The sequence below is a fragment of the Hypomesus transpacificus genome, chromosome 17 (assembly GCF_021917145.1).
Source record: "Hypomesus transpacificus isolate Combined female chromosome 17, fHypTra1, whole genome shotgun sequence".
NCBI lineage: Eukaryota > Metazoa > Chordata > Actinopteri > Osmeriformes > Osmeridae > Hypomesus > Hypomesus transpacificus.
The window spans coordinates 13,027,277-13,054,840 of NC_061076.1; the positions used below are offsets into that span (position 1 = coordinate 13,027,277).

General features: G+C 42.2%; 1 protein-coding gene across 1 annotated transcript in view; it reads left to right on the forward strand.

Moving 5' to 3' along the window:
- Positions 1–18,097, forward strand: part of sh2b1 (SH2B adaptor protein 1) — a 40,899-nt gene extending 22,802 nt beyond the window's left edge. The window contains exons 4-10 of the mRNA XM_047037546.1: positions 4,613–4,704; positions 4,892–4,968; positions 5,119–5,265; positions 5,454–5,665; positions 9,813–9,987; positions 17,009–17,099; positions 17,974–18,097. Coding sequence (XP_046893502.1) covers positions 4,613–4,704; positions 4,892–4,968; positions 5,119–5,265; positions 5,454–5,665; positions 9,813–9,987; positions 17,009–17,099; positions 17,974–17,995 — 816 coding nt within the window. The 3' untranslated portion in view covers positions 17,996–18,097. The remainder of the gene's footprint in view (positions 1–4,612; positions 4,705–4,891; positions 4,969–5,118; positions 5,266–5,453; positions 5,666–9,812; positions 9,988–17,008; positions 17,100–17,973) is intronic.
- Positions 18,098–27,564: the final 9,467 nt, after the last annotated feature.

A 27,564-nucleotide genomic window follows, 5' to 3' on the forward strand; every position in this document is an offset into this window, starting at 1 on the left:
GTTGCACTGTAGAACCCTGGCTCTTTTTATTGAGGCTTATTATTGTCAACGATGGATACTTGCTACGAAGTTGGGGCGCGCTGACTGCGCTCATCATGCATATCTTGGGTGGAGGAGGAGGATTGGCCGGCAGCTGGAGTTGGCACCTTTGCTTCTCAAAGACAGTCGAATGTATTTTACTTTTAGCTGACGCACAACGTTGAGGAGTAGTGTTCCCCCCCTTACAAGAAATGATCTTCGAACGTATATTACACGTCGCTTCGTCCTTATCTTTGGCTTTATTAAAATGTAGCCAAGCCTTTGATCGCTTAGTACAGGGGTGGCTAACCAATCCAGCATAAACAGCCCACACAAACGCACCATAGCAAAGAGCCGCACATGCACGCCTGCACTACAATAGCGGCTTACAGATCTAATGACAGTCATAATACAAAGCATAACAGTTTTTCTACGACCGCACAGTGCCTTGCGCCATTGGGGGCCTCGCGCCTGCCTGGTTTGCAATCACCAAAAAAAAATCTACTTTCAATATTTTTTTATTCCTGTTCTTGACTCGATGTGCTTTAAAATGAAATTCCTGTTTGTCTAAAAATCTAATGTATTTTTTTCGTTCATGATTTACGTTACACCACAGGACGTTGGTGCACGCCTACGGGCGTTAGAGCAGCTGAATATTGGTTTTAAAAGCAAATTTGCTTCTAAATAACTAAACAGAATTTTCGTATTTTCCGTACTATGCTTATGTAACAGACGTGGTATTGCAAGTTCCGTCAGAGGTATATGGGCCACTGTCCGCTCCGAACGGGAGTCGAACTCACCACCTCTGACTTCCCAAGCGCCACCACTACCAACTACGCCAACGAAAAGCTAGCAATTTGTTGACGCGGGTGGCCTGTTACATACTAGAGGTGGTGAGTTTGACTCCCGTTCGGAGCGGACAGTGGCCCGTATACCTCTGACGGAACTTGCAATACCACGTCTGTTACACTGGTGCCGTGACCCGGATCACTAGGTTAGCATCAGCTAGCTGGCCGGAGTAAGTTTGAGGGGTAAATGTAGCCGGTGTGTGGTGAAACTCACTCCTCAAGTATGTAACAGGCCACCCGCGTCAATGAATTGCTAGCTTTTCGTTGGCGTAGTTGGTAGTGGTGGCGCTTGGGAAGTCAGAGGTGGTGAGTTCGACTCCCATTCGGAGCGGACAGTGGCCCGTATTCCTCTGACGGAACTTGCAATACCATGTCTGTTACACTTAGTTTCATTTCAATTCGCTGCAAACCAGAGGACCAATCAGAGTGAGGGGGCTGGGACGCGAAGAGAGCAAGCAAAACCTGCGGTGTCATTTTGTATTTGTAACATATTGGCTGACATGCATTGCACGCGTTTTTCTCTCCTTCATTGCTGACTTTTTTTTTGCCTTAGGCGCTAGGGATTTGTCATAGGCGCTTGGGAAAACGACTTTGGCGCACGCCAAAATTTTCTCTATGCAGGAAAAACCCTGCCTTCTAAACACCAAGAGCTCTGGATTTTCTTGGTGGTTGGTGACAATTTGAAGAGAGCGTGTCTCTTGAGTGCTGGTTGTGGTTGCAAGCGAGCAACTGGTGAGAGTGTTTATAATTTACGTTTCCAAACTTAGTTGTGAAGTTTTTAGCACAGACCTTACCTTACTCTGCCTTTGCATTGTTTGCAAAATGATATGGGGTCATGCCAAGGCAAAAGGCATTAACCTCCATTTCATCGCTCACTTGGTTGTTGATCAATGGGGTTAAATGCTGCTAAATACAATGTTTGGGACTATAGGTCGCAAATGACACGCTTTACCTTCTTCGATTAGACTACAATGGAAGTCTATGGAAGTGTCCCAACTCTCTTTTTATATGGCTCTGTGTCTACCTAGCTTTGACTACCAAGCCTTTTAATCCGTGGCATGCATACATAGTCTATAATGTCCCAGAATTTTTTGAAAATATTAACTATAACTAGATACATGTTTCTAAACTATTTGTTCTAGTTCTATCAGAGTGAAAGTTGCTAGTTGTCTAATATTAACTGTTTAGTCAGTGGCGTTTTTAGACATAAAACTGTACTGGGGCACAGGCCCCTATATTATATTGCGCACAATGCACTATTAGGCTATAGAAACTCCCCTCGCTTAACCCACTATGTAACAGTAAGCAAGATTGATAATAAAAATTAAAGATTAAAAATAAAAATTAATTGATAATTTAATATCAGCCTAAACTGTACAACAGAACGTTATATCGAATTCAACCAACACAATCGCTACCAAGACGAACACAGTCTAGTACTGTACTGAAGTAGTACAATTTACCGGGGCAGCTTCTCCATACAGGGCTATATCGCATTTTGCCTTGTTACTGACAATGATCGCTACCACTGAGATTTTCATGAATGAGGGATTTTCCCCTATATAAATGTCAAGCTTATTTAAGTTTTTGGGGGCATATTTTCAGTTAGCAGATGGTACTATTTGAATCGCGATTCCATCTGAGATAGCTACTGCTGGTAACGTTGTTGTTAAAATAAGATTCAAAGGGGGTTCTTTATTAATGAATGAATGCAATATGATTAGGCTATATGCCTGAAAATATCACGAGAAGGGAAAAACTTAAAATGACGTGTAAGTCATAGAGATTAGGTCTATTTTTACACCGGTCTGCCAAATGTATTCCTTTTGATTCAATTGAGGCTGCTGATCACCATTCCCTCTTGCAGGGGAAATGAGAAAACAACTATTCCATTCTAGCCTACTCTTCACTCTTGAGTTGTAAATGACCAGAAAAAAATCTACTTTTAAATCTATGTCATCTTTATAAATAACAAGTAGGCTATGCATTTTTTATGTAAAATATACAGAAATATCAGTTGTAAAAATGTCATTTAAATACGGATCCCTCTGGAACCGAAGCAAGCAAGCACACCCTACAATTTCCCCAGAAATTGTACCCTCTCTAGTTATTATTATTATACATCTTCTTCTGCCATGGGAGTCTATGGCAGCCCCTAGAACCGTAGTTTCAGAAGTTGTGAAATTTGGCACACTCTTTGGGGCCAGTCCCCTCATCAATGTCACCAAGTTTTTTGTCTCCACTTCAAACCGTCTAGCGCCACCAATGGGTCAAAGTTGGAGATGTGTTTACACATGTTACTTTTGACCCACTTGTCTCATTTTCGAAAATGAGGTATTGTTGTATTCCCTGAATCAAGACGAGTCCAAGACTATGACGTCATACCCAGTTATATAGATTTTCCTCCATTTCGAATGTTGAGGAAAAGCATTTTTTTAACTACTCCTACAATTTCTGTCGAATCTTCTTCAAAATTGCCACAGGATTGCCACACTATGGATTTCTGATTTTCGAAATCGTTTGTTAGTTACAGCCAATCAAATTGATGTGGCCGCCATTTTGATAAAGGGAATATTAAGTATTTTTCGCTACCCCTCCTATAAAGTTGGCACAGGCACTCTTCAGACCAAGCCTCACAAAAGACATCACATGTTTTTTTGATTTTCTAAACCTTTTGACTGGAACAGCCAATCAAAGTTGTCAACCAAACCACCATAAAAGAAGTGAGGTCATATCTCAGCACCTCTTTACTGCATTGACACCAAACTTTGTATAAGGACGAGGGACCCTGTTCTAAAGAGGTCCAATAGGTCATGCCATTTCACCTCTAGGTGGCAAAAATTTGCAGACTGCTATGACTTTTCAGCTTTCTATCTCCTATGTCTGAAACTGCAGAATTTTTTGATAGTTGAATGGTTTTAATAGCTGAAGTATTGAAGGCGCTTAAGGGTGTCACGGAAGAAATAGAAGAAGTTGAATAAAGATTCAAAGAATAATACTTAGAATGCTGAAGCAGTATTCCAACAATAAACCAGTTTTTTGTATTTTTTCCTCCCCTTGCCCAATAAGAATCGATAAGACAATCAATAAGGAATCAAATTGATAAGCAGAAATTGATAAGAAATCGGAATTGTTAAACTCTTATCTCATCCCTAATCCTCACACAAACTATCAAAATTATCTTAGATTTTCAAAACGGTTTGATCGGTAAAGCCAATCAAAATCCGGCAAACAGGAAGTTGGGTCGTATCTCAGCAAATCTTTGGTGAATCAAAGCTGCATTTACTCAGAACCCTGTTCTGAGGATGTCTAAAATGTTTTTCGTTCATGTTACCTGCTTTACTGGCTTGGACACCTCATTGCTGCTTGCAACTATATTTGACCATGATTTATTTTTTATGTTAGGGGAAGCTGAGCTTACCTTACAGTCTTAAAGAAATTGCCACTGGTTGATAATATCAAACTATGTATTTATAGACCAACTGCAGTCTAAACACAATATGTGTGACATACTATAGGCTATAAAAAAGTTACATTTTGCTGAATGATTGAAGGGCTAGACAACAAACATTCTAATGAAATAATTACAGACTAACAACACAGAAATGAAAGACGCCATCTAATGATCTTGACGTGTCAGGAACAATGTCCCTGTCTGAAGACTTGGAGGTAATTTGACCCCCTGTCGACGAGTAGGGTAAACCAGTTTAGCACTTCTAGTGTTGATCATGTTTTCTGTTTGTCAGTTGGAAGGGCCGGCGCAGTACGTGATTGAGACGCGAGATGCTGTTCAGATGAGGGCATGGCTGAGTGACATCAGGAACGGCATCTGCCTGAGGTGAGCATGGAGACTAGACCCAGTCTGGGCACTAGACCCAGTCTGGAGATTAGACCCAGCCTGGAGACTAGACCAAACCTGCTGACCAGACCCAGCCTCACTGCCCATGCTGTGACATCCGAAAGGACTAGATCCAAATCAGACAGACTAGGACCATCTTGCTAAAATCCCTTTCTTTTCTCTACAGTGAACAGGATGAAGGTGTATGGGGGGGGCAGATGGACATCAGTGCAACGCCTGAGTTTGGGGACCGCCTCTCCCAAGGTGTGTATTGACACTAGAATCCCAGTAATGCTGTAGGATTGACAACTGCCCACCAAACACAACAAATCTCCCATGAAGGGCCTCTACTCACATTGACAGAATCTAATACTTGTCATGTATTTCCTCTCATCTGCTTGCGTCACGGTGCAGTGTGTTACGGAGGTGTCGGTGGCTCCTCCCCCTTGAAGGACCCTCTCCCACCAGAGTTACCGCCCCGAGCCCCTCTCGATGAATCAGAGAGCCGCGGTGGCGGGGCAAGTCTAGGTACACCTTTTGCAGAGACACCAGATGCCACAGGTGAGTACTACTGCTCGTTTTTTGTGTGGAGGGGTGGGTTAGGGTTTGATTTTCTATTTTCAAAAGAGGGCCTGACATAAAGAACTTTGAGTTTGAGAGCCACTGACAAAACCATTGAGCTGGCCAAAGAGCTAGGATGAGTTAGCATGAAGAGCAAAGGGGTTAATCAGCAGCTTCCTCCTCCTCAGGCTCCTTCCTGTTCTCCGACGAGGCTGTGGCCGAGGCCGTGGAGCACCCTCTGAGTGAGTGCCAGTGGTTCCACGGTACACTGTCTCGCCTCAAGGCAGCGCAGCTGGTGCTGGCAGGGGGCACGGCTAGCCACGGTGTGTTCCTGGTGCGACAGAGCGAGACACGGCGCGGTGAATACGTGCTCACCTTCAACTTCCAGGGCAAAGCCAAGGTGAGTGCAATAAAGAGTGCATGCATGGAAGGCATTTTTGTGGCGGAAAAACCTCCTCAGGTGTGTGTCGGCTTGACATCCAGCTTGCTTTTGGAAAACTATGTAGTAGATGATCAATTCTTCATACGAGTGGCAATTTCAACCCAGTGAAACCAAACATATACTATCACACATATCGCAGACAATTTAAAGAGAGGTGGGAGTACTTCTTTACTGAGTGTAAAGAGAAGCCTGTGAGTCTTTGCCATGAGACCATCTCCGTTTTCAAAGAATAGGAACTAGAGAGAGGCATGAAAATATGTTGATTTGAGCCAAATCTCAAAGTGATGGAGCTTTTAAGGCAGATGAAAAAGGCCCAAAAACTGTATGCCAAATGTTTGCAACATTGAATGCACTGACAATTGACAAGCATTTGCAAGTATCTTGCTAGAAATACCATGGCCAGTTTTTTAGGGTAGGATGTGGACCAAATTGTATATGAAAAGGTTGTATGGGACATGCGACAAAATAATCATAAATATATATATATACATACACCGTGTTCCAAATTATTATGCAAATTGGATTTCAGTGTCATAAACATGTCATAAACATTTATTTTGTTTTTCAATTACACTCATGGATGGTATTGTGTCTCGGGGCTCTTTGGAGCACTGAAATCAATCTCAGACACCTGTGCTAATTAGTTTGCCAGGTGAGTCCAATTTAAAGGTCACATGACAGGCTGTTTTTGGATGCTTTTATATAAGCCTTAGTGGTCCCCTAATACTGTATCTGAAGTCTCTTTCCCAAAATTCAACCTGGTGCATAATTACAGCCACTACGAGCAGTCCCACAATGAGCTTTCCTCAAGACGTTCTGTTTCTGTGTCTGTAGCTTTAAATGCTCATGAGGAGGAGAGAGGCGGCACCATGCGCTAAGGTTTACAGTGGATGTATCGCATGGCTCATAGCCCTGTTGCTGTAAGATGCCTAAAATTTGCAGTTTCTCATCTGATCACCCTGGTTTGCAGAGGTGCACACTCATAGTAATTTCAATGAGGGGAAAGGCGGATATCGCGCGCGCCATAACACCAACTGCAGAATGGTTATCCAAATAACAAAGAAGTGTACAACACTCGCCGTTACAGCATGTGTATTCACACAAATACTTGATGCTAGCTACCTTTACATGAGCGACAGTAACTCAGCTGTTAGCTGCAGAGCTAATGTTGCAGCCACATTCTAAGAGTAGGAAGCTCGGTAACCATAAAGCAACACAATTATATAGCGTTAGTTAATTTACTTGTCCGAGGTTTGTAGCTGGACCAAGGAAAGTTAGTACTGATCCAGAATTTTTTTTCAGCTAGGGCAACTTTGTGTTAGCTCAAGTTGAGGAAACAGTCGTGGCTGAAATGTTTGGCGCAGACATACAAAACTTTGGGAAGTTGTGTCGGCGCATTTCCAGAGAAAATAAAATTGAGACACTGGGTCTTCAGAGGCTCGGATGAAGGAACTGTAAAATACTTTTGTTTTCCTTTGTACATCCAAACTGAGCAAATGTAATGCTTTGTTCGTTTGCAAACCATGATGTCTCTCAAGGATAAAAACACTTGCATGGTCGTAGCTCAGTTTCTGTCAAAGCAGAGAGAGGGGAGGTGACGTCACAATAGGGGATACGTTACAATAGGGGATTTTCAAAACCGAGTTTTTGAGCTTTCATTTTCTCAAAGGCGGAGAAAATACCCAGGACTTGGTTTACACCTATGCAAATTTCTAGCCACTGGGGGACCAAAGGCAGGCTAGGGGAACTCATTTGAATGTTAAATAACCTGCTAAAGTGAAGTTTTCATGTTATGTGACCTTAAAAGAAAACTACTAAAGATGGACGTTCCACATTATTAAGCAGGCCACAAGTTTCAAGCAATATGGGAAAGAAAAAAGATCCCTCTGCTGCCGAAAGTGTCAAATGCATTGGACAAGGTATGAAAACATTCAATTTAATTTAGGGACATGATTTAGTGTACATTTATGAACATTAAATGTAAATGCACCCAATTATAGCCAAAAGGCTAGTTTCCGTTGGCAGTCCCCCTGCCAGAGTGAAACAAAGGCTATTCAAACCAAAAAAAGGCGTTAAGTTAAAATATATCAAACATAAAGTCCCGATACACAAGCCCCACTTGGTCCTTAACCATGGGTAGAAGGGAAAGAACAATGGGTATACAAACAAGTGGTAAAAAAGAATTCTACTGCAAAAAAATAATTCTACTGTTTACCCACTAATGATCAAATGTTTTGTTAATTATCAACCATGTTTTGAGATTTCTTTTAAAGCAGTTGAATGAAGTTGATTCTGTAATGTTTTGTGGGAGATGGTTTCATTCCCGGGCTGACCTAACTGAGAAAACTGACTGTCCAAATACACTTAAAAAAAGGGTTGCCTCTTGAGTAGCACTGGTTTATGCTGTTCTAAACTTGACTAGGCTGCATGGTGGTGGGGGGGGGCAGGTTAAACTGGATTTTGAACATTAAACAGCAGTTCTTAAATGTGATCAGGTTGTCCCAACTTAAAAGTCACAAACAAAAAAGTAACAAAAAATTAAGGGTGATCATCTTACTGTGAAGAGATTTGTGGTTGATTCAGAGGACAGACAGGTATGTGCAGATAAAGGCATAAAGAGGAATGTTTCTGCTAGACAAATTCATCGGATTAAGAGAGCAGCGGCTAAAATGCCATAACAAAGCAGCAAACAGGTATTTGAAGTCCCGCGAACTTCAAGGTGTAGGATTCTACAGAGGCTTGCAGTTGTGCATAAACCTACTATTCGGCCACCGCTAACCAATGTTCACAAGCAGAAACGGTTGCAGTGGGCCCAGAAATACATGAAGACTAACAGTCTTGTTTACTGATGAGTGCCTTGCAACCCTGGATGGTCCAGATGGATGGAGTAGTGGATGGTTCATGGATGGCCACCATGTCCCATAAGGCTGCAACGTCAGCAAGGAGGTGGTGGAGTTATGTTTTGGGCCAGAATCATGGGGAGAGAGCTGATAGGCCCCTTTAGGGTCCCTTAAGGTGTGAAAATGACCTTGGCAAAGTATACATAGTTTCTGACTGACCACTTTCTTCCATGGTACAAAAGGAAGAACTGTGCCTCTTCATGCATGACAATGCACCATGTCATGCTGCAAAGAATACCTCTGTGTCATTGGCTGCTATGGGCATGAAAGAAGAGAAGGAGAAGGTGTGGCCACCATCCTCCCCTGACATCAACCCTATTGAGAACCTCAACTGACCTCAACCCTATTGAGAACCTCAACTGACCTCAACCCTATTGAGAACCTTTGGAGCATCCTCAAGCAAAAGATCTATGAGGGTGGGAGGCAGTTCGCATCAAAACAGGAGCTCTGGGAGGCTATTCTGACATCCCGCAAAGAAATTCAACAGAAACTCTCCAAAAACTCACAAGTTCAATGGATGCGTTCAATGGGTCCTATGTTAACGTGTAACTTGCCCTATTAAGATGTTTTTTGATTGAAATAGCTTTTGATTTCCCTAAGTATGACCTCCTAATGCTGCCAATTCAACAAATGACCATTTTCAGTTCCTTACAACCTATGTTCTGAAACTCTGTTGTGCATAATAATTTGGAACAGTTCATTTTTAGTTTTTCTATTTTTGAAAAAAATACTGTTATCATTGGGAGTTTTGTTCAATAAAATTTGAATTATACCCGGCCTAATGGATGATGACTTAATACTCACTGTCTTTTGCATCGACTATTTAGGAAAATCAGAGAAATGTATCATATATCAGTCGCTCTGGATAAGAGTGTCTGCTAAATGACTAAATGTAAATTTGCATAATAATTTGGAATGTGGTGTATATAACCCCTTGACATGATTATCATTTCCCAGTGTGGCCTTTGGTGAACTAGAGTTTGACATCCCTGCTTTAAGTCCTTTTGCAATGTTAACAAGTAGGGGTGGGGGAAAAAATCTATTCGAATTGAATCGCGATTCACAAATGAGAATCGAAATTCGTGAATCGAAAAATCGTGAATCTATTTTTAAACAAATAGTGACCCCAAGAATCAAATCGTGAGGTACCAAAAGATTCCCATCCCTATTAACAAGCATTTGACCGTTCCTCTGCTTCTTTACAGCACCTGCGACTGTCCCTGAATGAGGACGGCCAGTGTCGTGTGCAGCACCTGTGGTTCCAGTCCATTTTTGACATGCTGGAGCACTTCCGCGTACACCCCATCCCCCTGGAGTCTGGGGGTGCCTCCGACGTCACACTCATCAGCTTTGTGGGTGCCACCGCTGTCAGGCAACCAGGTACCCCCCCCCGCACTAGATTCCATATTCTTCATATTGTTTTATGAAGACAGGATGAAAGCGGAGTCACACGATCGCATGCCTGTATCACCCCCCCCTCCCCAACCCCATGAAGAAAATCACATTTAGCCTTCTGTCCAACCCCTGACTGGCCTGTCCCTATACTGAGTCTTTAGTTTTGTCCCACAGACTGTATATATCAGTGGTGGCTGTTGACTTAAAAAAACTGACCCACTGCGTCATATTATTTTACAGTAGTTGGCTACTTATCTCTACTTTCTTATATTTAAGGCATGTTAAGGTATTATGTTCAAATGTTGCACTAATCCAACTAGCAACCTAATGCAAATGTAATATACAACTCAGGTAAGGTAATGCACACAAATTTAATCCCCATCTTCTATAAGGAAAAAACATATAATTAGGGCTGCAACACGCGATTATTTTGATAGTCGACTAATCTAACGTTTATTAGAACGATTAATCGAATAATCGTCGAGACATTGTCATTCACCATTTAATTAATTGTATAAACAAGTAATTGACTGACTGATGTAGCATTCTGCCTAATATCTCCTTTTGTATGTAATGAAAATGGAACATTGATTCCCACACAGAAGAAGTGTAGTAGTAGCCTGGTCCTAACCAGACTCTCGTACATTGCATTTGTGCATTTGGATCGAGTCTGGGCTCGATCCATTGACAAGCGTTAACTTCCTTGAAGGCGGGTACTCTGTTGACGTTTAAAACTATTGGATCTGCCCTGAGCCACTCTGGATCTGGCATTACCGATCGCTAGCGTTCGCCTTAGCCAACTCCTTCCCCACTAATGGAGCTAGCTGGAAAATCAAACAAACCCCGTGGGGATGAAAGATTGTTCTTGCTCCGGTTTTAACTTCTGGACATTCGGCAGCGTTGCCACATTGGACTGAAAGGGTTCGCTCACATCTTTCTCCGTCGCCATTATGTAACTACAACTCAAACTAGCGCACGACATCAACGTCGTTCTCAGCCACTCCCTCTGTTCACTGATTGGACAGGTAAAAAGTTTACCGGAGACATCTGACCAATATACCTCATGCCCAGACGCAGTACAGTAGCACAATGAAAATTGAGCGGAAGTACTTGCAGAACCAGGCTTGTGTAGTAGTTAGCTAGCCCTACGATTTACCGGGGCTAGGTCTGAATGTTGGGAAGAGGCCCCGGGGAAGACCCAGCACACGCTGGAGGGACTATGTCTCTTGGCTGGCCTGGGAACACCTCGGGGTCCCCCAGGAAGAACTGGTGGAAGTGGCCGGGGAGAGGTAAGTCTGAGCCTCCCTGCTTTGGTTGCTGCCCCTGCGACCCGACCCCCGGATAAGCGATAGATAACGACGAGGTCTGAATGTAGGAGTTAAACGGAACACAGCTGCCAGCTGTAGGTATATGCAGGTAGCAACGCTAGTGCTAAACAAGTATTTAGCTGGTCAGCTCGATGTTGCCGGGTGAGTAGGGCTTGTGAAACTGCTCACCAAAAGAATGAATGGGAACCAAGTAGCCTCCACTTTCCCAGACTTTTAGTTACGGTACTAATGCTGAGGGCTAGCTGAAATCGCTGTCTTACTAGAACCCGTATCTATGCATCGTTGCTAACGTGTGATGACATTGTAACGTTAGCACTGAGTTCCCTTTGTGCACACAAGGCACTTTTTGCCAAACTTAATTCAAGCCTAAACCATCAAATGTAACGTTTGCGCGAATACAAGCAACTCAATCGGTACCACGTTTTTTTAGGGGTGGGAAAATAAATAATTATAATTATATATGAGAGAGAACAATAGTTGTACTCACCTTATATGATGCATGTTAAGATAACCAAAAGTCCCGACTCCTATGATTTGTCCTAACTTTTCCCCCCTATACGGCGCCCCTGCACACAGTACTGTATAATCGCTGTCTTTGGACATATAGGCCTATGCAAGAGGAAAATACGAGAGGACACATACAACTAGCCCGTTTTTATCAACTGGTGTCGCTAATGGCTATCCTGGCTAGTTGTATGTGTCCTCTTGTGTCGGGATGTTTCCGCTTTAAATGCTCCAACATGCATGTTGAACTCCCATGAAAGGCGAGTTCCGCCCTGCATGTAAACACACGACAGCATTTTTTTACATCAATTTTTTATTTATTTTATAAATCCCAAATGATCAAATATCATAGGCCTATTACAAAGGATATAAATACGTAATATTTGTGGAGTTGGTCATCCAGTGTTGATCCTTTCCTTTGCTTCCTAATCTTAACTGTGGAATGGCTGTGTCAACAAGTGATTCCCTCCCACCCCATAGTCTCTTGCTGCTGAAATTGATTAAGCTTGATAAAACTATATTTCGGAGCAGGTTAATGTAATTAGACAGTCTACTGTCTAATAGCGAATGTAATATGCACATATTTTTGTCCTATTTCCCCTAAATAAGGTAAGCCTACTTTAAGACACCCCTTCCACTCATAAAGTATGTTCTAAATGGCATAAATGCTGCACGTGTACACTGTCTGCTTAATTTGATGTTGACATATAGGCTAAGCATTCTGTAACAAATAATAACAATAAACCCACTATTAATTACATGATCTTAATGCAGTGTAACTACTTGCATAATAATGCACCTAAAATACAAACGTGAGCAAGGGCGTTCAGTAATCGCTATCGAATCAACAGCCACGTGCAATTTAGCTAGCAGGTGAAGAATACAAACAACGAAAATCACCAGTTAACTTGTTATTAGTTATACGAATTCTCAAGGACGCACAGTGGCGCGCGTGCCTGCTCGCGGTGTGAACCACGTGTCCGTGCTATTCTCCATCATGCACTCTAACAATCACCGCTTTTCGGCCTTTTGTACAGCCATATTTCTGATACCGTGGCAGCAGAAATGTTCCCTCTGCAAAACAAAAAAAATCTACATTGAGGAAACACTGGACACTTACCCCTTAATGCTATGAAATGTTGGCTGCAATACACATTGAGAAAGTTGTGGTTGCTGTTTTGCTACCTTGCATAGAAGGTTTGCTGTAAGTGGCGCAAGACCGCATCTTCAAGTTCAAGTCTTTTATTTGTCAGGTACACAGAACAACACAAGGTTAGACTGGGCACAAAAATTATTAAGACAAGACAACGCAAGCACCTGGCATAACATAACATTAGTGCTGTCAGTTAAACGCTTATTAACGGCGTTAACGCAAACCTAAATTAACGGCGTCAATTTTTTTATCGCGCGATTAACGCTCTTTTTGACCTAGCAAACTTTGTAGTTTTTTCACATTCTGTTGCAACAACCACTGACGTTAGAAAAACTACAATACCGCACTGGATCTAGCTAGACCGGAAACAAAACAACAGGCACGCCACACACACTTGTTTGGGCTTGCGAGCCGGCTAAAGAGTAGTAGCAAAGCCCATTTACGGATATTAGACATTCTCTGGTAGTAGGCTAACGTTACGTTTTGAGTTGATTGCCAGCACCAGACGCCGAAATGGCTGCCAATAAGATTCTGAATGGAAAGTTTACTTTTAAAAGGTTGCCAAATGGTTCCATTGACGAGACCAAAGTGATCAGTGTGTTCTGTCGTTGTGAACTGAGCTATTATCGCAGCACGTCGTGGAGTCTAAAATACCATTTTGATGGCCAAGCACACAGCTGATGCAAATTCTCCGCCCGCTTGTCAAAGCCAGGCGATTGCAATGTTGTTTTCAATTTAAAAAAAACATTTGCACGAAGCAATCCGAACTACTTTTCCATGTTGATAAGAGCATTAACATTTGAAAAAATAATGGATGAAAAATAAATCAAGGGACATTTAGAATAGATAAAAATGTGTGATTAATTGCGATTAATCGCAAGTTAACTATTACATTAATGCGATTAATCGCGATTAAATATTTTAATCGTTTGACAGCTCTACATAACATATAAGTACACGGAACATAATTTACATCTATGCTGAGCTTAAATAAGTGAAACTTCCTAAATATACAGATAGCAATAAATAATCGACTATACTAACCCTAATACTACAACTTCCTAAATTAGAGATAACAATAAATAGTACACTATACTAACCCTAAATGCACATAAAACCTGTTTCAACCCTATGTCTTCGGGGTGAATGAGCGTTCGTAACATCGGTACAGTTCTGACAACTCTTCGCGCTTAAAAGATATATTTTCTAACTACCTTACTGTCAGTAAAATCATATCAAAATTACATGTGTCATTTAACACTGGGCAACCATTACCCTGAGGGCATATGAATGTTGAAGGTATCTTCGCTGACAGTCTTTGCTGACTGTGGCTAGCTAGTTAAAACACACGCGTTGTTGCATTGTGTGACATCCTGACGCCCTGACGTTTCTGACTGTGGCTAGCTAGTTAGCTACCGTAAGCTTCATTTTTTGCCACAAAAACGTAAATTATGGCTAAACAGTAAGAACGGAACGATTGCGCAAATACAAGCAACGCAATTGTGACCAAGACTTACATTTTGGCACCGAAATGGAGCAAACATTTAGTGAAGAGTTAGGGTGGGAAAATAAATAATAAATACAAATATATATGACAGAGAATATAGGTTAAGCCTTGCCAAAGACAAGCACACCCAATTAAACATAGCGTAACTATCACAACTTGGTTGACAGTCAAATCATCGTTTTACGTTTTTCAGGTGGTAGGCTACATCATATTCGACGTCGAACTATGAAAAATAAACCGTTATTGGCATAGTTTGCATTCAACGTTTTTCGAGTCACCCGGTACTATCTTTAGCTAGACTATGCTTTAGCTAGGTTAGCGCCACAGTCTATGGTTAGCACATGCATTCATTATGTTAGCAACTGGTAGCAATGTAACACACAGTCCGCAGACGCAGGTACCCCCGCGACTACTTCACTCAGAGCAGCTGTCAATCATGAAGTCTCACCCCCTTTTTATATCGTCAAATTAGGGCTGTTCCCACTCAGTCGGCTAGTCGATTTTCTGGTCGATATGCTCTTGGTCAACTAAGATTTTTTAGTCGAGCTGCCATATGGCAGTGTGAGATCTGATTCCCGCTTGTGTCATCATTGCTGAATTAACGAAATGTTCTACAGAAACTGTAGATTATATTATTTAAGACAAATAAAGCAACTGTAAAAATATGTATTTAAAAGAAAAGGTGTTACTGTTTTCCCTTTCGTTAATCTGCGCTTTGTTTTGGTTTGGTATTTTGCACACGGCACATTGGCTGCCGAACGACAAACTCTGCCATAGCCTACTTTGTCGGTGTTATTAGTCAAAATGGCAAAGAAATCTGTGGTATGGCAGCATTTCATTACATAAACATAGTACCGGGTGACTCGAAAAACATTAAATGCAAACTCTGCCAACAACGGTTTATTTTTCATAGTTTGACGTCGAATATGATGTAGCCTACCACCTGAAAAACTTAAGTTGGCCTAGCCCTACTTTGCTCATGCTAACGCGCTGGGTTGAAAAATGAAAATGCCTATTTAAAGAATCACATCCAAATCGAATGACATTATCTTGTCCGGCCAAGACAACAAAATCTTTCTCTGTTGCACCGTTCCCCACTCAGCTTCTACGTAAGTTTGCATGCTGCAAGTTTTCATCAGGCAGTGATAAGTCCACTCTGATGATTTGCATGTTAAACAAACAATATTTTTTATTTGTAGTACATTGTAAGAGATACTAAATACCATCGGCATTCAGTTACAACAGGACTGGTGATATGAGTCTTATTATTAGTAGGCTATTAGCGGCTGAATCTGCGATGTCCAGCAGCCATTGAGTCAGATCGGGAAAATATTTGTACTTTTTGTAAAAAAATATAAAAATAAATTTGATTAGTCGAGTTTCAGACGTTTTAGTCGAGTCTTGGTCGAGCAAAGAAAATCTTAGTCGGGGACAGCCCTACATCAAATAACTACCGTATTTTTCGGAAATAAAGCCGCGGCTTGTACCCTAATTTTACTGTTTTCTAGCGGTTAAACGGCTTATATTTCGAAGTGGTTTATAGCCTGGCTTTAGAACAACAAAGTGGCTTTGTCCCATGATCTCTACAGACCGTGCAGCTAAGTTAATGCTCAACACTTGAACAGGGGTTTATTAACTGAAAGAGGAATTATTTCTACTGTGTCGTCTCAGTTACACTATCAGGGCTTGGAAATACAGTGACTTGCTAAAGTAGGCAAATGGCTAGTAGAACATAACATTTCATAATAATTTCAGTAAATCAAACAGCTGCAAGACCCAGTGAAATATTATGTACAGCTAGCAAACTAACGTCACATTCTTGTGGGGTGCGGCTTATAGAAAACGCGGCTTATTTTCAGAACAATACAGTAATTTAAAACAAAATTTGCAGAAACATTTGCACTTGAACAGACATCAGCGTGATAAGAACAACCTAAAATGAAATCTGTGTAAAAACAATATTTTGACGTGCACTTTTGTTTGGTTCATGTCCCATCCAGTAACATGGAGGGGGCGGAACTTGTGGCCTATATTGTAGCCAGCCACCATAGGGTGATAGAGATGCTTTGGCTTCACTTTTGGGGAGCTGTCATGCCATCCATCTATATATACAGTCTATGGTTTGTCATTAGAAATGCCAGACTGGCCAAATCTGATAAGGCTAAGTGAAATGGAATGTGAGCCAAGCTACCAATTCTTCCTCACCATCCTTCTAACATGTCCCCCTATTATATTTTCCTTCCTGTCATATATTAATATTCCTTCTTCGATTTCTGTATTCCTGCCACCAGTTCTCTACATCATTATGTTCCCATCTCCCTCAATCCCTCCTTCCCTACACACCCTTCACCAATTTATCATAAAGGATATTTATTTTACAAACATCATGCAAACCTGCACCTGACCTCTCCTTTTGTTTGTTTGCATTGCCCCTCCCAGACCGTGCGCTGTCGAGAACTCTGACTAGCTGTTGTTGTTATTGTGTTGTTGTTTTCCTCGGGTCATTCTTTGCAGGCCGGGACAGGGCAGGCAGCCGGCCCACAGTCTGTGATGTCATCACCACGCGCCACCCTGACTCTCCATCAACCCCCATCTCTGACTGTGTGTAAGTGAGACCGGACATTGCGGTGACCAAAAGAGAAAGAGAGAGTGAGAGAGCAGGAGTATGTGTGAGAGATTTGATAGAAACAGGTTGTGAGATGTTGGCAAAAGGAAGAGGATGAAAAAGGACATGGGAGGGGGGGGGGGGGGGGGCTACAAATTTTGCAAAAGTGCGGAGCATGCTGTGTAGTTAGTCAAAAGGAAATGCATAGAGAATCCACTTCTGCCAGGTAGGACATAGTAAAGCATGAGAGGCTGGAGGCTGCTAGCTGCAGAGGGCATGTGAATCAGTGTAGAAAGAGGCAGTAGTAGGATCAGGCGTTAGAAAGCTTAGGAAGATGTCGACTATTCACTGTTGGCACTTCCACAAAAGGTTATACTCAGGACTGCTTATACTGTACATCGTAATTTATGATCTGTATATGTATGTCTTTAACGATTAGTCAGAGAGCTATAGACTGAACATGTGGCGTTTTTAATTGATGTCACCCTCCAGTAAATGTACAACTGGCATGTTTTAATTAATTATTGAATAATTGAATTGTGAATTCATATTGAACAAGACATCCTGACTTCATTGGTCTGTCCTTGGTATTAAAGCCCAGGGGGTGTGTGTGTTTGAGGGAACAGTGTTTTGAGTTGTGTGTGTGAGTGAGCGTGCATGCTCTGACCGATTCCATGACTCACATGGACCTGTCACATTGGACGTTTCAGCCGAATGACAGCACTCACACTCCCTCTCTCCCTCTTCACCTCTAACTTATTGGCAACTCCTTCCATCCTTACCTCCTTCCCTCTTCCCCACCCTTTTATTCACATCTTCTTTTTTATCATTTTCCCTCTTTTCTTTCTCTCTTGCTGAACTCTACTCCCTGCAGACTTGACCAGCAGACCCCGTAGCCCTCCTCAGCTTCCTCCTCCACCCCTGCCTCCCGGTCGGCCCCCACCCCCCACACCACCTCAGGAGCGAGGGAGTGACACAGAGCTAGGAGCTGGTGGAGCAGGTGTGACAACAACAGCAGTAGGAGGTGCAGGAGTAGAGGACTGGGAAGAGAGAGAGTCATCCCTCCGCCAACTGGAAGGTGTGGAGAGTGAAGAGAGGGAAGGTGGGAGGGCAAGAGCCATTGATAACCAGTACTCTTTCTTCTGAAAAAGGAGAAAAGGAGAGAAAGCGATGGGGGTGAGATGTGATTTGCAAAAGGGAGGGTGAAGGAAATGGAGGTCATAGCCATTCATAGGCATAGATCATAGCCATTCATAACCAATATTTGTGTTTTGTTGAGAAGAGGGAAATGAGGTACTAATACTATTAAAGGCAGGTTAGGCAATGTTGTTGAGAAGCACTTTTTGTCATATTTGCTAAAATAAACTCATCAACTCAACATACCAATAGATCTAAAGGTTTGACAGTAAAATTAAATCAATCCGATATCTGTGGGCGTCGCAGGACTGTAATAAACATGACCAATCATTAAGGTCTGACCGGCACTAATTATTGGACGGCATTGGTACATGTGTTTTGGAGAAGTGGCTTTGAAAGAAGGGATGGGACATTTTAGTTTGAATCCTTCCAAGCTCGAGCTAAAATGACTAGGTTCGCGAAACCTGCCTATCCTTTCTTTAAAACAAGCATTCTGGGAGATACAGAAAGCTGGAGAGCAGGCGTGAGAAAAAGAGAGGGAGAGCGGAGCGAGGGGGCACCTTAGAACACTAAAAAAGGTACACTAATCTTAAGCGAGAGACGCTTCTTGTCGGTACATTTCATGGTACGCTCTTTTGTAGACTTTTAAATACATTTACGGATGATGGTAGACGGGGCTAGGCCTAAGCCAGCAGTGCATTACCTCATCTCAGTTGTGCAGAGACTGACAGTTTATTGGCCAAGAGCAGATTTCAAGTAGTGGCCAACCATATACTTTCAGAGTGGCAAAGACTAGACTAGAACAGGCAGGAAATATATACCTCAATCACACTTGTGTCAATCTTTTTCTGTCTCTTTCTCTCTCTCCACTTTCTGTTTTTCTTATATGGTTGAAAAAAGGTTGGATGGAGAGCCTATGTGTTTGAGAGAGAAAAATAGTTTATTACTGATGATGATATTGTTATGAATAAGAATGATTATGGAAATAGTAATGGTGGTCAAAATAATAGTATTTTTTTTTTATATATATACTTTTTATTTTTATGTTTACTCCATGTATGCCTAACACTTGATCCCCTCCCATCCATGTTATTCAGTTTAAATTTCTTTGTGCCTTTTTTATAAAGCTAAAGCCTCACTCTCAAATCTATCCTTGACCTCATGCTGTCTTTTTATCCTGGACATTTCATTTTAAAAGTGCAGAAAAAGAAGAAAAAATTATCTTAAACGTAAAAATACCCTTTTCTATTTGTGCCTTTCTGTGTCTGTCATTACCTCCTGTCAAATTCCTTCTACCTGTGCCTCGGTTTGTCGCCACAGTTGTCTTTTGTCATGTTTGCCATTCAGTCCAGTGCCTGTCCTTCTTCTGTGCATCCGCCCTTCTTAATGTCTCCCCACTCCTCCTTGCTCAGAGCCATGCATTTCACTTTTACGCACCTTTCCCTAGAAATACATGTTGGTCCATTTCTTATTTTTGAACTATCTTTGTGTGCCTTTCTCTGTCTCTTTCTCTCGTTGCTGGGACCGTGTGTTCAGGGTGGGCAGTGTTGTCCACCCTGTGTGGTTAGTTTCAGGTACTACATTGAATTTAATGATGATAATGATATAATATAATATACTGAAACACGTTGGACTCCTGTGCACTTTCTTTCATTGTGATACTGTTGAAATTGTTTCTGCATGCACCGGGGATGCAAAAAATTATGAAAATTATTAGTCAAAAACGAACATCATGATTAATGCATTTATGCACATTTGATTTTGCGATTTGCCTTTTTCTTCAGGAGCTAACCGTTTTTTACACGTTGCCATAATCTTGCAAAGTAGCACATATAATATCATTTTGTATAGCCTATCGATCATATTACAATACAAAGGATGAATATTCAAAATGGGCCAGATGAACGAGAGGGAAAGACGCATCTAATTGCTGTAGGCATGGGAATGATGTGAACAACACCTCTGTCAAAAAAAAGTAAAAACAAGACACAGATAAGGACTCTTTATTAGGGGTGTAACAATAAATTGTGGTACGATACATTGCGGTGCAGAAATGTAGCAATATGTTGTTCACGGATGTATATAGCAAGGGATAGGATGTAGCAATATGTTGTTGCACGGATCCACCTTACGATACAACGCAAGTATTCCTGCTGAAGACGTCTCCAAGAAGCACTGAACTAAAGAGGCTGCCATAACTAACAAGGGCCAAACCCACTAACACTACCACTCCAGCAATCCCTACTGCACTGAACACAGCTGTGTGCCCTCCACTCGCGGCCACAATCCCAACCTTGGAACACAGTTTCTGTTGTAACAGTGGTTTTGGAAATAGATCCTGGACGAGCCCCCATTTGTTACGAATCCCTGGAGGGCAGTAGCGGACTGGCCATCGGGAGCACCGGGAGAATTCCCGATGGGCCGGAGGGCCGCTTGCCTTATAATTTTTTTTACTACTAATAAAAATTTCAGCAACACGGTTGGCCGGCCCCCCTTTTCCCCAGGACGGTTGGTCTAGACTATTCCAAATGAACGTCTATGCAGCCCTTAGTGCCGCTTATACAGCGACACTGACAGATCGAAAGCTAGCTAGTAGAGACAATATAAAGATGGAAAACCAGGCTAAGAAACCTAAACGTAATTACCTTATGCGACAAACGCTTTAGTATGGCTTCAAAATGTACAGTGCCCTCCACAATTATTGGCACCCCTTTAAGATGTGGTCGTGGATTTCTAAAAATTCTCCTTAAAAAAACACACTACATAGAACCCAAATGCAAAAAAAGAGAAAAATCCAACCTTTCATTTAAGTACATTATTGGTGGTAAAAAAATAATCACACATTTAGAAAGAAAAAAAAACTTGAAATCATGTGTCCCACAATTATTGGCACCCCTGATGTTAATACTTTGTACAACCCCCTTTTGCCAAGAAGACAGCACTTAATCTCCTCCTAAAACATTTCACAATATTGGAGAACACAGAGAGAGGGCTCTTTGACCATTCTTCTTTGCACAATCTTTCTAGATCATCCAGTGTCCTGGGACCTCTCTTATACACTCTCTACTTTAGCTCGCCCAACAGGTTTTCGATTGGGTTGAGGTCTGGGGACTGAGATGGCCATGGGAGGACCTTGAGTTTGTTACTGCTGAACCATTTTTGTGTAGATTTTACCACGTTTTGGATCATTATCCTGCTGAAAGACCCAATGACAACCCATCTTCAGCTTTCTGGCAGAGGCCATCAGGTTTTTATTTAAAATGTCCTGGTAGTTCAAAGCGTTTAAAAATGCCATGCACAGGTACTTTGATGCAATTCTGTGACAGTGAGCTTAGGACCTTTTTATTCTTCTCTTACCATCCTCCTCATTGTGCGTTGTGGCAAGATAAACTTGGGACCTTTTCCAGGCATGTTTGTCACTGTTCCAGTTGTTTTTAACTTCTGAATGATTCCTCTGACTGTAGTACGGGCAAGTTAAGGCGAGTGGCTATTTTCTTGTAGCCATTGCCTGACTTATGAAGGTCGACACACATCTGCCTTACTTGAATGGTATGTTCTGCTGTATACCAACACGCACCAGGTTGAGCTTCAACAACGACAAGCCCTGGTTCTCAGCAGAGCTCAGAAGGTTGAGGTCAGAGAAGGAGGAAGCTTTAAGGAGTGGGGATAGAAACAGATTCAAGGAGTCGAAGAACAGGTTTAGCAAGGCGGTGAGAGATGCTAAACGACTGTACTCTGAGAAACTGAAGCGTCAGTTCTCTGCTAACGACTCTGCTTCTGTCTGGAGAGGGCTCAGGCAGATCACCAACTACAAGCCCAGAGCCCCCCACTCCACCAACGACTCCCGTCTGGCCAATAACCTGAACAAGTTCTACAGCAGATTTGAAAGACAGTTGGACAGTCCTGAACTACCCCTTCCCATCCATGAGGCCTCACCCCTCCCCCCCTCTACAGTGACGACTCTCTCCATTCAAGAGGGTGAAGTTAACATACTTTTCGAGAGGCAGAACCCCCGCAAAGCAGCTGGGCCGGACTCTGCCTCTCCTGCCACCATCAAGCACTGCGCTGACCAGCTGTCTCCTGTGTTTACCAACATCTTTAACACCTCCCTGGAGACATGCCATGTGCCAGCCTGTCTCAAGTCCTTCACCATCATCCCTGTGCCCAAAAAGCCAAGGCCAACAGGACTTAATGACTACAGACCCGTCGCCCTGACCTCTGTGGAAGCTAACTTAAGCTAGGTACCGTTTCGGAAAAATAACTTGTGTTGTGGGGACCGTTGGAAATATTTAGAACTCACGCAGCTAAATGTTGAAGTTCTGTCTTCTAATGTCATGTAAAACATCATTTTTGTTGTTCAGTGACACACAAATTAACACACAAACATAGGTACTTAACATCCAGAAGTTGAAATAAAATCCTGAAATATTGCACATTCTTAAAGTTGTTAAATATCAGAATTTTGGGGGGGTGGGGGGTTCAAAATATCTAGATACTTATCAGGCCGGGGTTTTCAGGCACAGACGCGGACAGCAGGTCAGGTGTAACAAAAATTGTTTATTCCAATTAACAAAGGGGTACTCCACGGTAGGATGGTTTAGTCCAACAAAAGGTAATCCACAAACAAAAGTACAATCCAAAACGAAATAAGCATCCCCTTCGGAGTAGAGGCACACAACTAATAAATGCACGGAAAGCGTACTTACAACAAACTTCATGACAGAGTGAAGAGGGAAGGACACCCAGTGCTTAAATAGGAAGTGTTGACCGCAGGTGGAGCCCAGTGTAGAAGAAGGTTAGTGCTAGGTGCTCTAGGGTGAGTGTCGCCCTCTAGAGGGCTGGCGCCCGTGCGCAGATGTGATAGGTGCTCTAGGGTGAGTGTCGCCCTCTAGAGGGCTGGCGCCCGTGCGCGGACATGACAGTACTAGGGCTGTCCCCGACTAAGAACACTTCTGAAAATTGAAAAATCTAAATTTGAAACTTTTTTCTTTTATAAAGCCCCTTGCACATTTGTGAAATTTTCGTATGTGTTTTTTGTAATAGTCAGCCTCAAAATTCGGTGGATCTGAATTGTCAAAAAACTCTCAAAATGCTGGCTATGGATGTGAAAACGCAGAAAATCGAACCCGATCCAAACTTTTTTTTGACGGACGAAAGTTTCTGAGGCAGTGTGAAAGCGTGATTGACATAACGTGAGGTCGTATTATTTTTTTTTACGTGTGAACATTTCTGACATGAATTTCGGACTCAGTGTACAAAGGCCTGAAATATCACAATGTTTTTCATCAAGCCATTTTGTGTGATGTTTTACCTCACTGTTTTAAGAGATAATCTGAAATAAATACATACGTAAGAAGGGAGATTGACAATAGACAAACATAAATGTATGTACATTTTCCTGATCTGACTCAATGTAGCTGATGGACATTCCAGATTCGGCCACTCTAAAATTTGCTATTACTAATATTTGTGTCACCAGTTGTTACCAAATGCCGATATAAAAAAAAAAAAGCCTGATTGGTTATTATTTATTATCTCTTACAATGTAGCCTACTACAAATTACAAATATTAACATGCAAATCGTCAGGGCGCGCTGATCACTGCCTGAAAAAGTGCAGCATGCGAAATTAGGTAGAAGAGTGGGGAACGGTGCAACAGAGAAAGATTTTGTTGTTTTGGCCGGACAAGATAATGTCATTCGATTTGGATGTGATATCTTTAACCTAGATTATTCAAATTGTAAACTTCTATTTAGGGAATAAACCTGCAATCTTGCTTCATGTCTTTGATTATACACACGTAACCAGGACCGCGTTTGTGCAATGGGCAGGAGGGGCTGCTGACCCGGGCCCCGGCCACTAGGGGGCCCCGGCATGGGAGAAAGATTTTTTTTTTTTACATATACATTTACCCACCCGTAGTGAAGTCCACGTTCTCTTAGCGTCACGTGTCGTTGCCGGTATCAAAAGGTGCGTTCGACATGACCCGACTTCATGCGGCGCCGCAGGCGGCTGACTTGAAAAAGTGCATTCTGGTTAGACTTTTTGTCCGACTTGAGACGGTGCCGAGGACACGTCACTGTGACGTCGCCATCAAAGTACCGTGAGATCGATTCGAGAACTGCCGGCTGTGTAGCCGAGCCATATATAACTAGAGACAGCTACTTCTGTCTTCCAAGATGGCGTCCCCATTCATTTCTATGAAAAGTGCTCAGTGGCGCAGTGAGGCAAGCGAGAGCTCCTAACGGACTGCGCCATCTTTCCAGACCGACTCGTCCGGTCTTGCGCAGAAGCTTGTTCCTAGCTCCGAAACTCGTGCATGCTCGCAACTAGCTGTATACGTCATACTTTGCGACAACCAGTCGCGAGCTTGTGAGCTGGAGCTAAGGCATTGCAGAAAACTGTCAGAATATGGTACAAGTCCGATCAAGAAGCAGATAGCCTACATGTGAACTTTATGAAAATCAATACTATTAGTACTGTAGTATTATAAGTGCAGGGCCTATACGTTGTTCTTTTTGCTTCGTGTTTATAGTTTAACTGCTTATGTATTGTGTCGGATAAATTAACTGTAAACCTGAATATCTGGCTCCGTCGTTGTTCTAGCTTTGCAAAGCAAATTAAGCCTATACTTTTGTTACTATTATATTGATGATGAGTTGTTTACTATTACTAGCTTATTGTTAATGCCATTGTTGTGGTGTTAACTGACTTAGAGTTCTAACAATATAACGACCATAACAATATTGACGTTATCAAACATGATTTATTCATCTTTGTCTTTGCCTCAGAATAACATGTCAACAATATATAATGACGCCGTAACATGCCACCATATTATAACTAATTATATTAGGCTATAATTACGTTTGTCATGCCATGAGCATAATAGCGTTCATTACAAAATGGTTAAATCTGCTTTAAAATAACTGAAATTAACTCTACAAACAACCATTATGTAGGCCTATGTGCAACCATTTGTGAAACGTGCTACAATAAAGGCAGGCAGCTGTATCAAATCCTTTCTCCTAGTTCTCATTCAGCTCAGGAAAATCCAATAGGGTCCAATTGCAGTGCTCCCTCCTCAGGCCCCTCTAAACCGGAACTCTCTCCTCAGGCCCCTGAAGCCGGAACTCTCTCCTCAGGCCCCTTTTTTCATGTGTATCCGAGGTATTAGCGCCACCGCTGGTCGGAGGATACTGTAGGCTATTTATATTAATTGGCTAACTTACATTGAACTTCGGTTTTAGCGCAAGTCATTAGTGTTTAACATAGCGGAAATTAGCATTGCGGCTAGCGTTACGTATTGCTAACATTACGAACATGATCACTGTTCTGCCACTGGCAGCATAGAAAATAGGTTTGGAAATTTCGCGCCATCTAGTGGTTATTGTATAATATCACATTTTTTCCGTTGGTCATTTGCAGCAGCTACAGCTGGCTCGTGTTATTGTTTATTGTTTCCAGGGCAACAAGAGCCGGCTCTGAAATAATTCATTTTTTAACGTTGATAATACAAACAACACTACTCTCTTAATCTGAAATCAATATCTATCCTTGTATTTATGTTAAATGTTGCTTCATCAAGTACAACCTCAATCAAGATGTGTAATAATAGTACTACACGTATATTCCATATTCCAATAACGTAGGATTTCGGCACAGTGTTCATGGGAAACTTAGGCTACTGCAGGGGGATAAATTATCAATAACCATGCCGAGAAAATAGCCTTATGTATCGTTCATGAAATGCCTCATGTATCACCGGCCAAACTGGCTAGCGAGTTTTTATTATGAAAATGAAATTTAGCCCGCATTTGGCGGGTCGGCGGGTGTTAATTTAGAACCATGTACGTAACGCTAGCCGCAATGCTAGCTAATTTCCGCTATGTTAAACACTATTGACTTATGCTAAAAAGGCGCTAATACCTCGAATACACATGAAAAAAGGGGCCTGAGGAGAGAGTTCCGGCTTCAGGGGCCTGAGGAGAGAGTTCCGGTTAAGAGGGGCCTGAGGAGGGAGCACTGCATTTGGACCCTTCTCGGAAAATCAGCGATTTGTTGATGCTCCCTTTTGTGCTCGTTCATTGTTCGTATCCGCAAGCACGTTTCCAGGCAACTTTTCTTGACGTAAGCAAATAAATGGGCTGCTAGTTTACCCATTTCGGATTGGTATCAATCTTAGCCAAAATCAGGAAAAATTATTCTATGAAAAAGCTTGTAGTATGAGCCAGGTTCGAGAATCGAACAAAAATTATTGGGGGAGATAGTTTTAGATATGCTGACTGGAGTTAATAGAATAAAAACGACCGGACAAGTCGGGTAGAAAATCGGAAATGCAATACCACCTACATCCACCGGGGCTGTTGCCTAAAGCCGAGAGTCGAGGGGTGGGGGCTTGAGCCGAGCGCATTTTCTCAAGAGCAACTGCACGGGTTCAAGTGACGACACAGCTATTTCATGATTGGCCAGACTCACACACGACAACTTTGACGCGTGTTTTGTAATATTCAGACGCCTTCAGTTTCGCCAAAGCTCAAATCCGGACCAAACAGTTGAATTGAATAAAAAATTATTGGAAGAAAGGGTTTTACTCCGCCTCTTCACTAACGGAAAGATTACGTTTCATAATAAATAGAGTAAAGTAAGCAAACAGCGCTTAATCGGCCATGACTGACGTCAACGCAGCAAAGCACGAAGAGCTGAAATGTTTTCAAGTCCTCCCCGACTGCAAGCGGCCACTCTCACCGGTCGTTTCATGCAGCCGCAGTCCATGTCGAACGCACCTAATGGCTTCCCATGAAGGTCATGTCGAACGAGTTTGACCTGCTTCGCCAAATTGACTTCAACGATTTGATTCGTGACTTTGCCTTCAAAAAATGTAGACGAGTGGACTTAAACTAGTCCCACACTGATTATGTAGCCTATGTTCTTTTCAGTATGAGGTCACAGCCTGATAATTAAATTGTTCAATCCAGTTGTTTGTAAATATGTGTTCGCTGGGCTGTGTGCAGGGTCGGACTGGGACTGAAAAACAGCCCGGGACTTTGAAACACAGACCGGCCCGCCCCTAACCCCCCCCCCCCCCCCCCCCCCCCCCCTCCACTTTCTCCCTCACTTTCCTTTTCCATACTTGTTTCTGCATCTGCTATTTGATGTTGCAAAAGAACAATAATCAGTTAACTATATTCAATAATGACAATCAATTCAACAAACTAATTTCCATATAATAACCCTGTTAACAGACTGACTCTTGTGTACAGTTTTAGTTTTGAACCTGTCATAGTCTTACCACTGGACCCTGTCACCACAGCAGCCTCCATCTCTT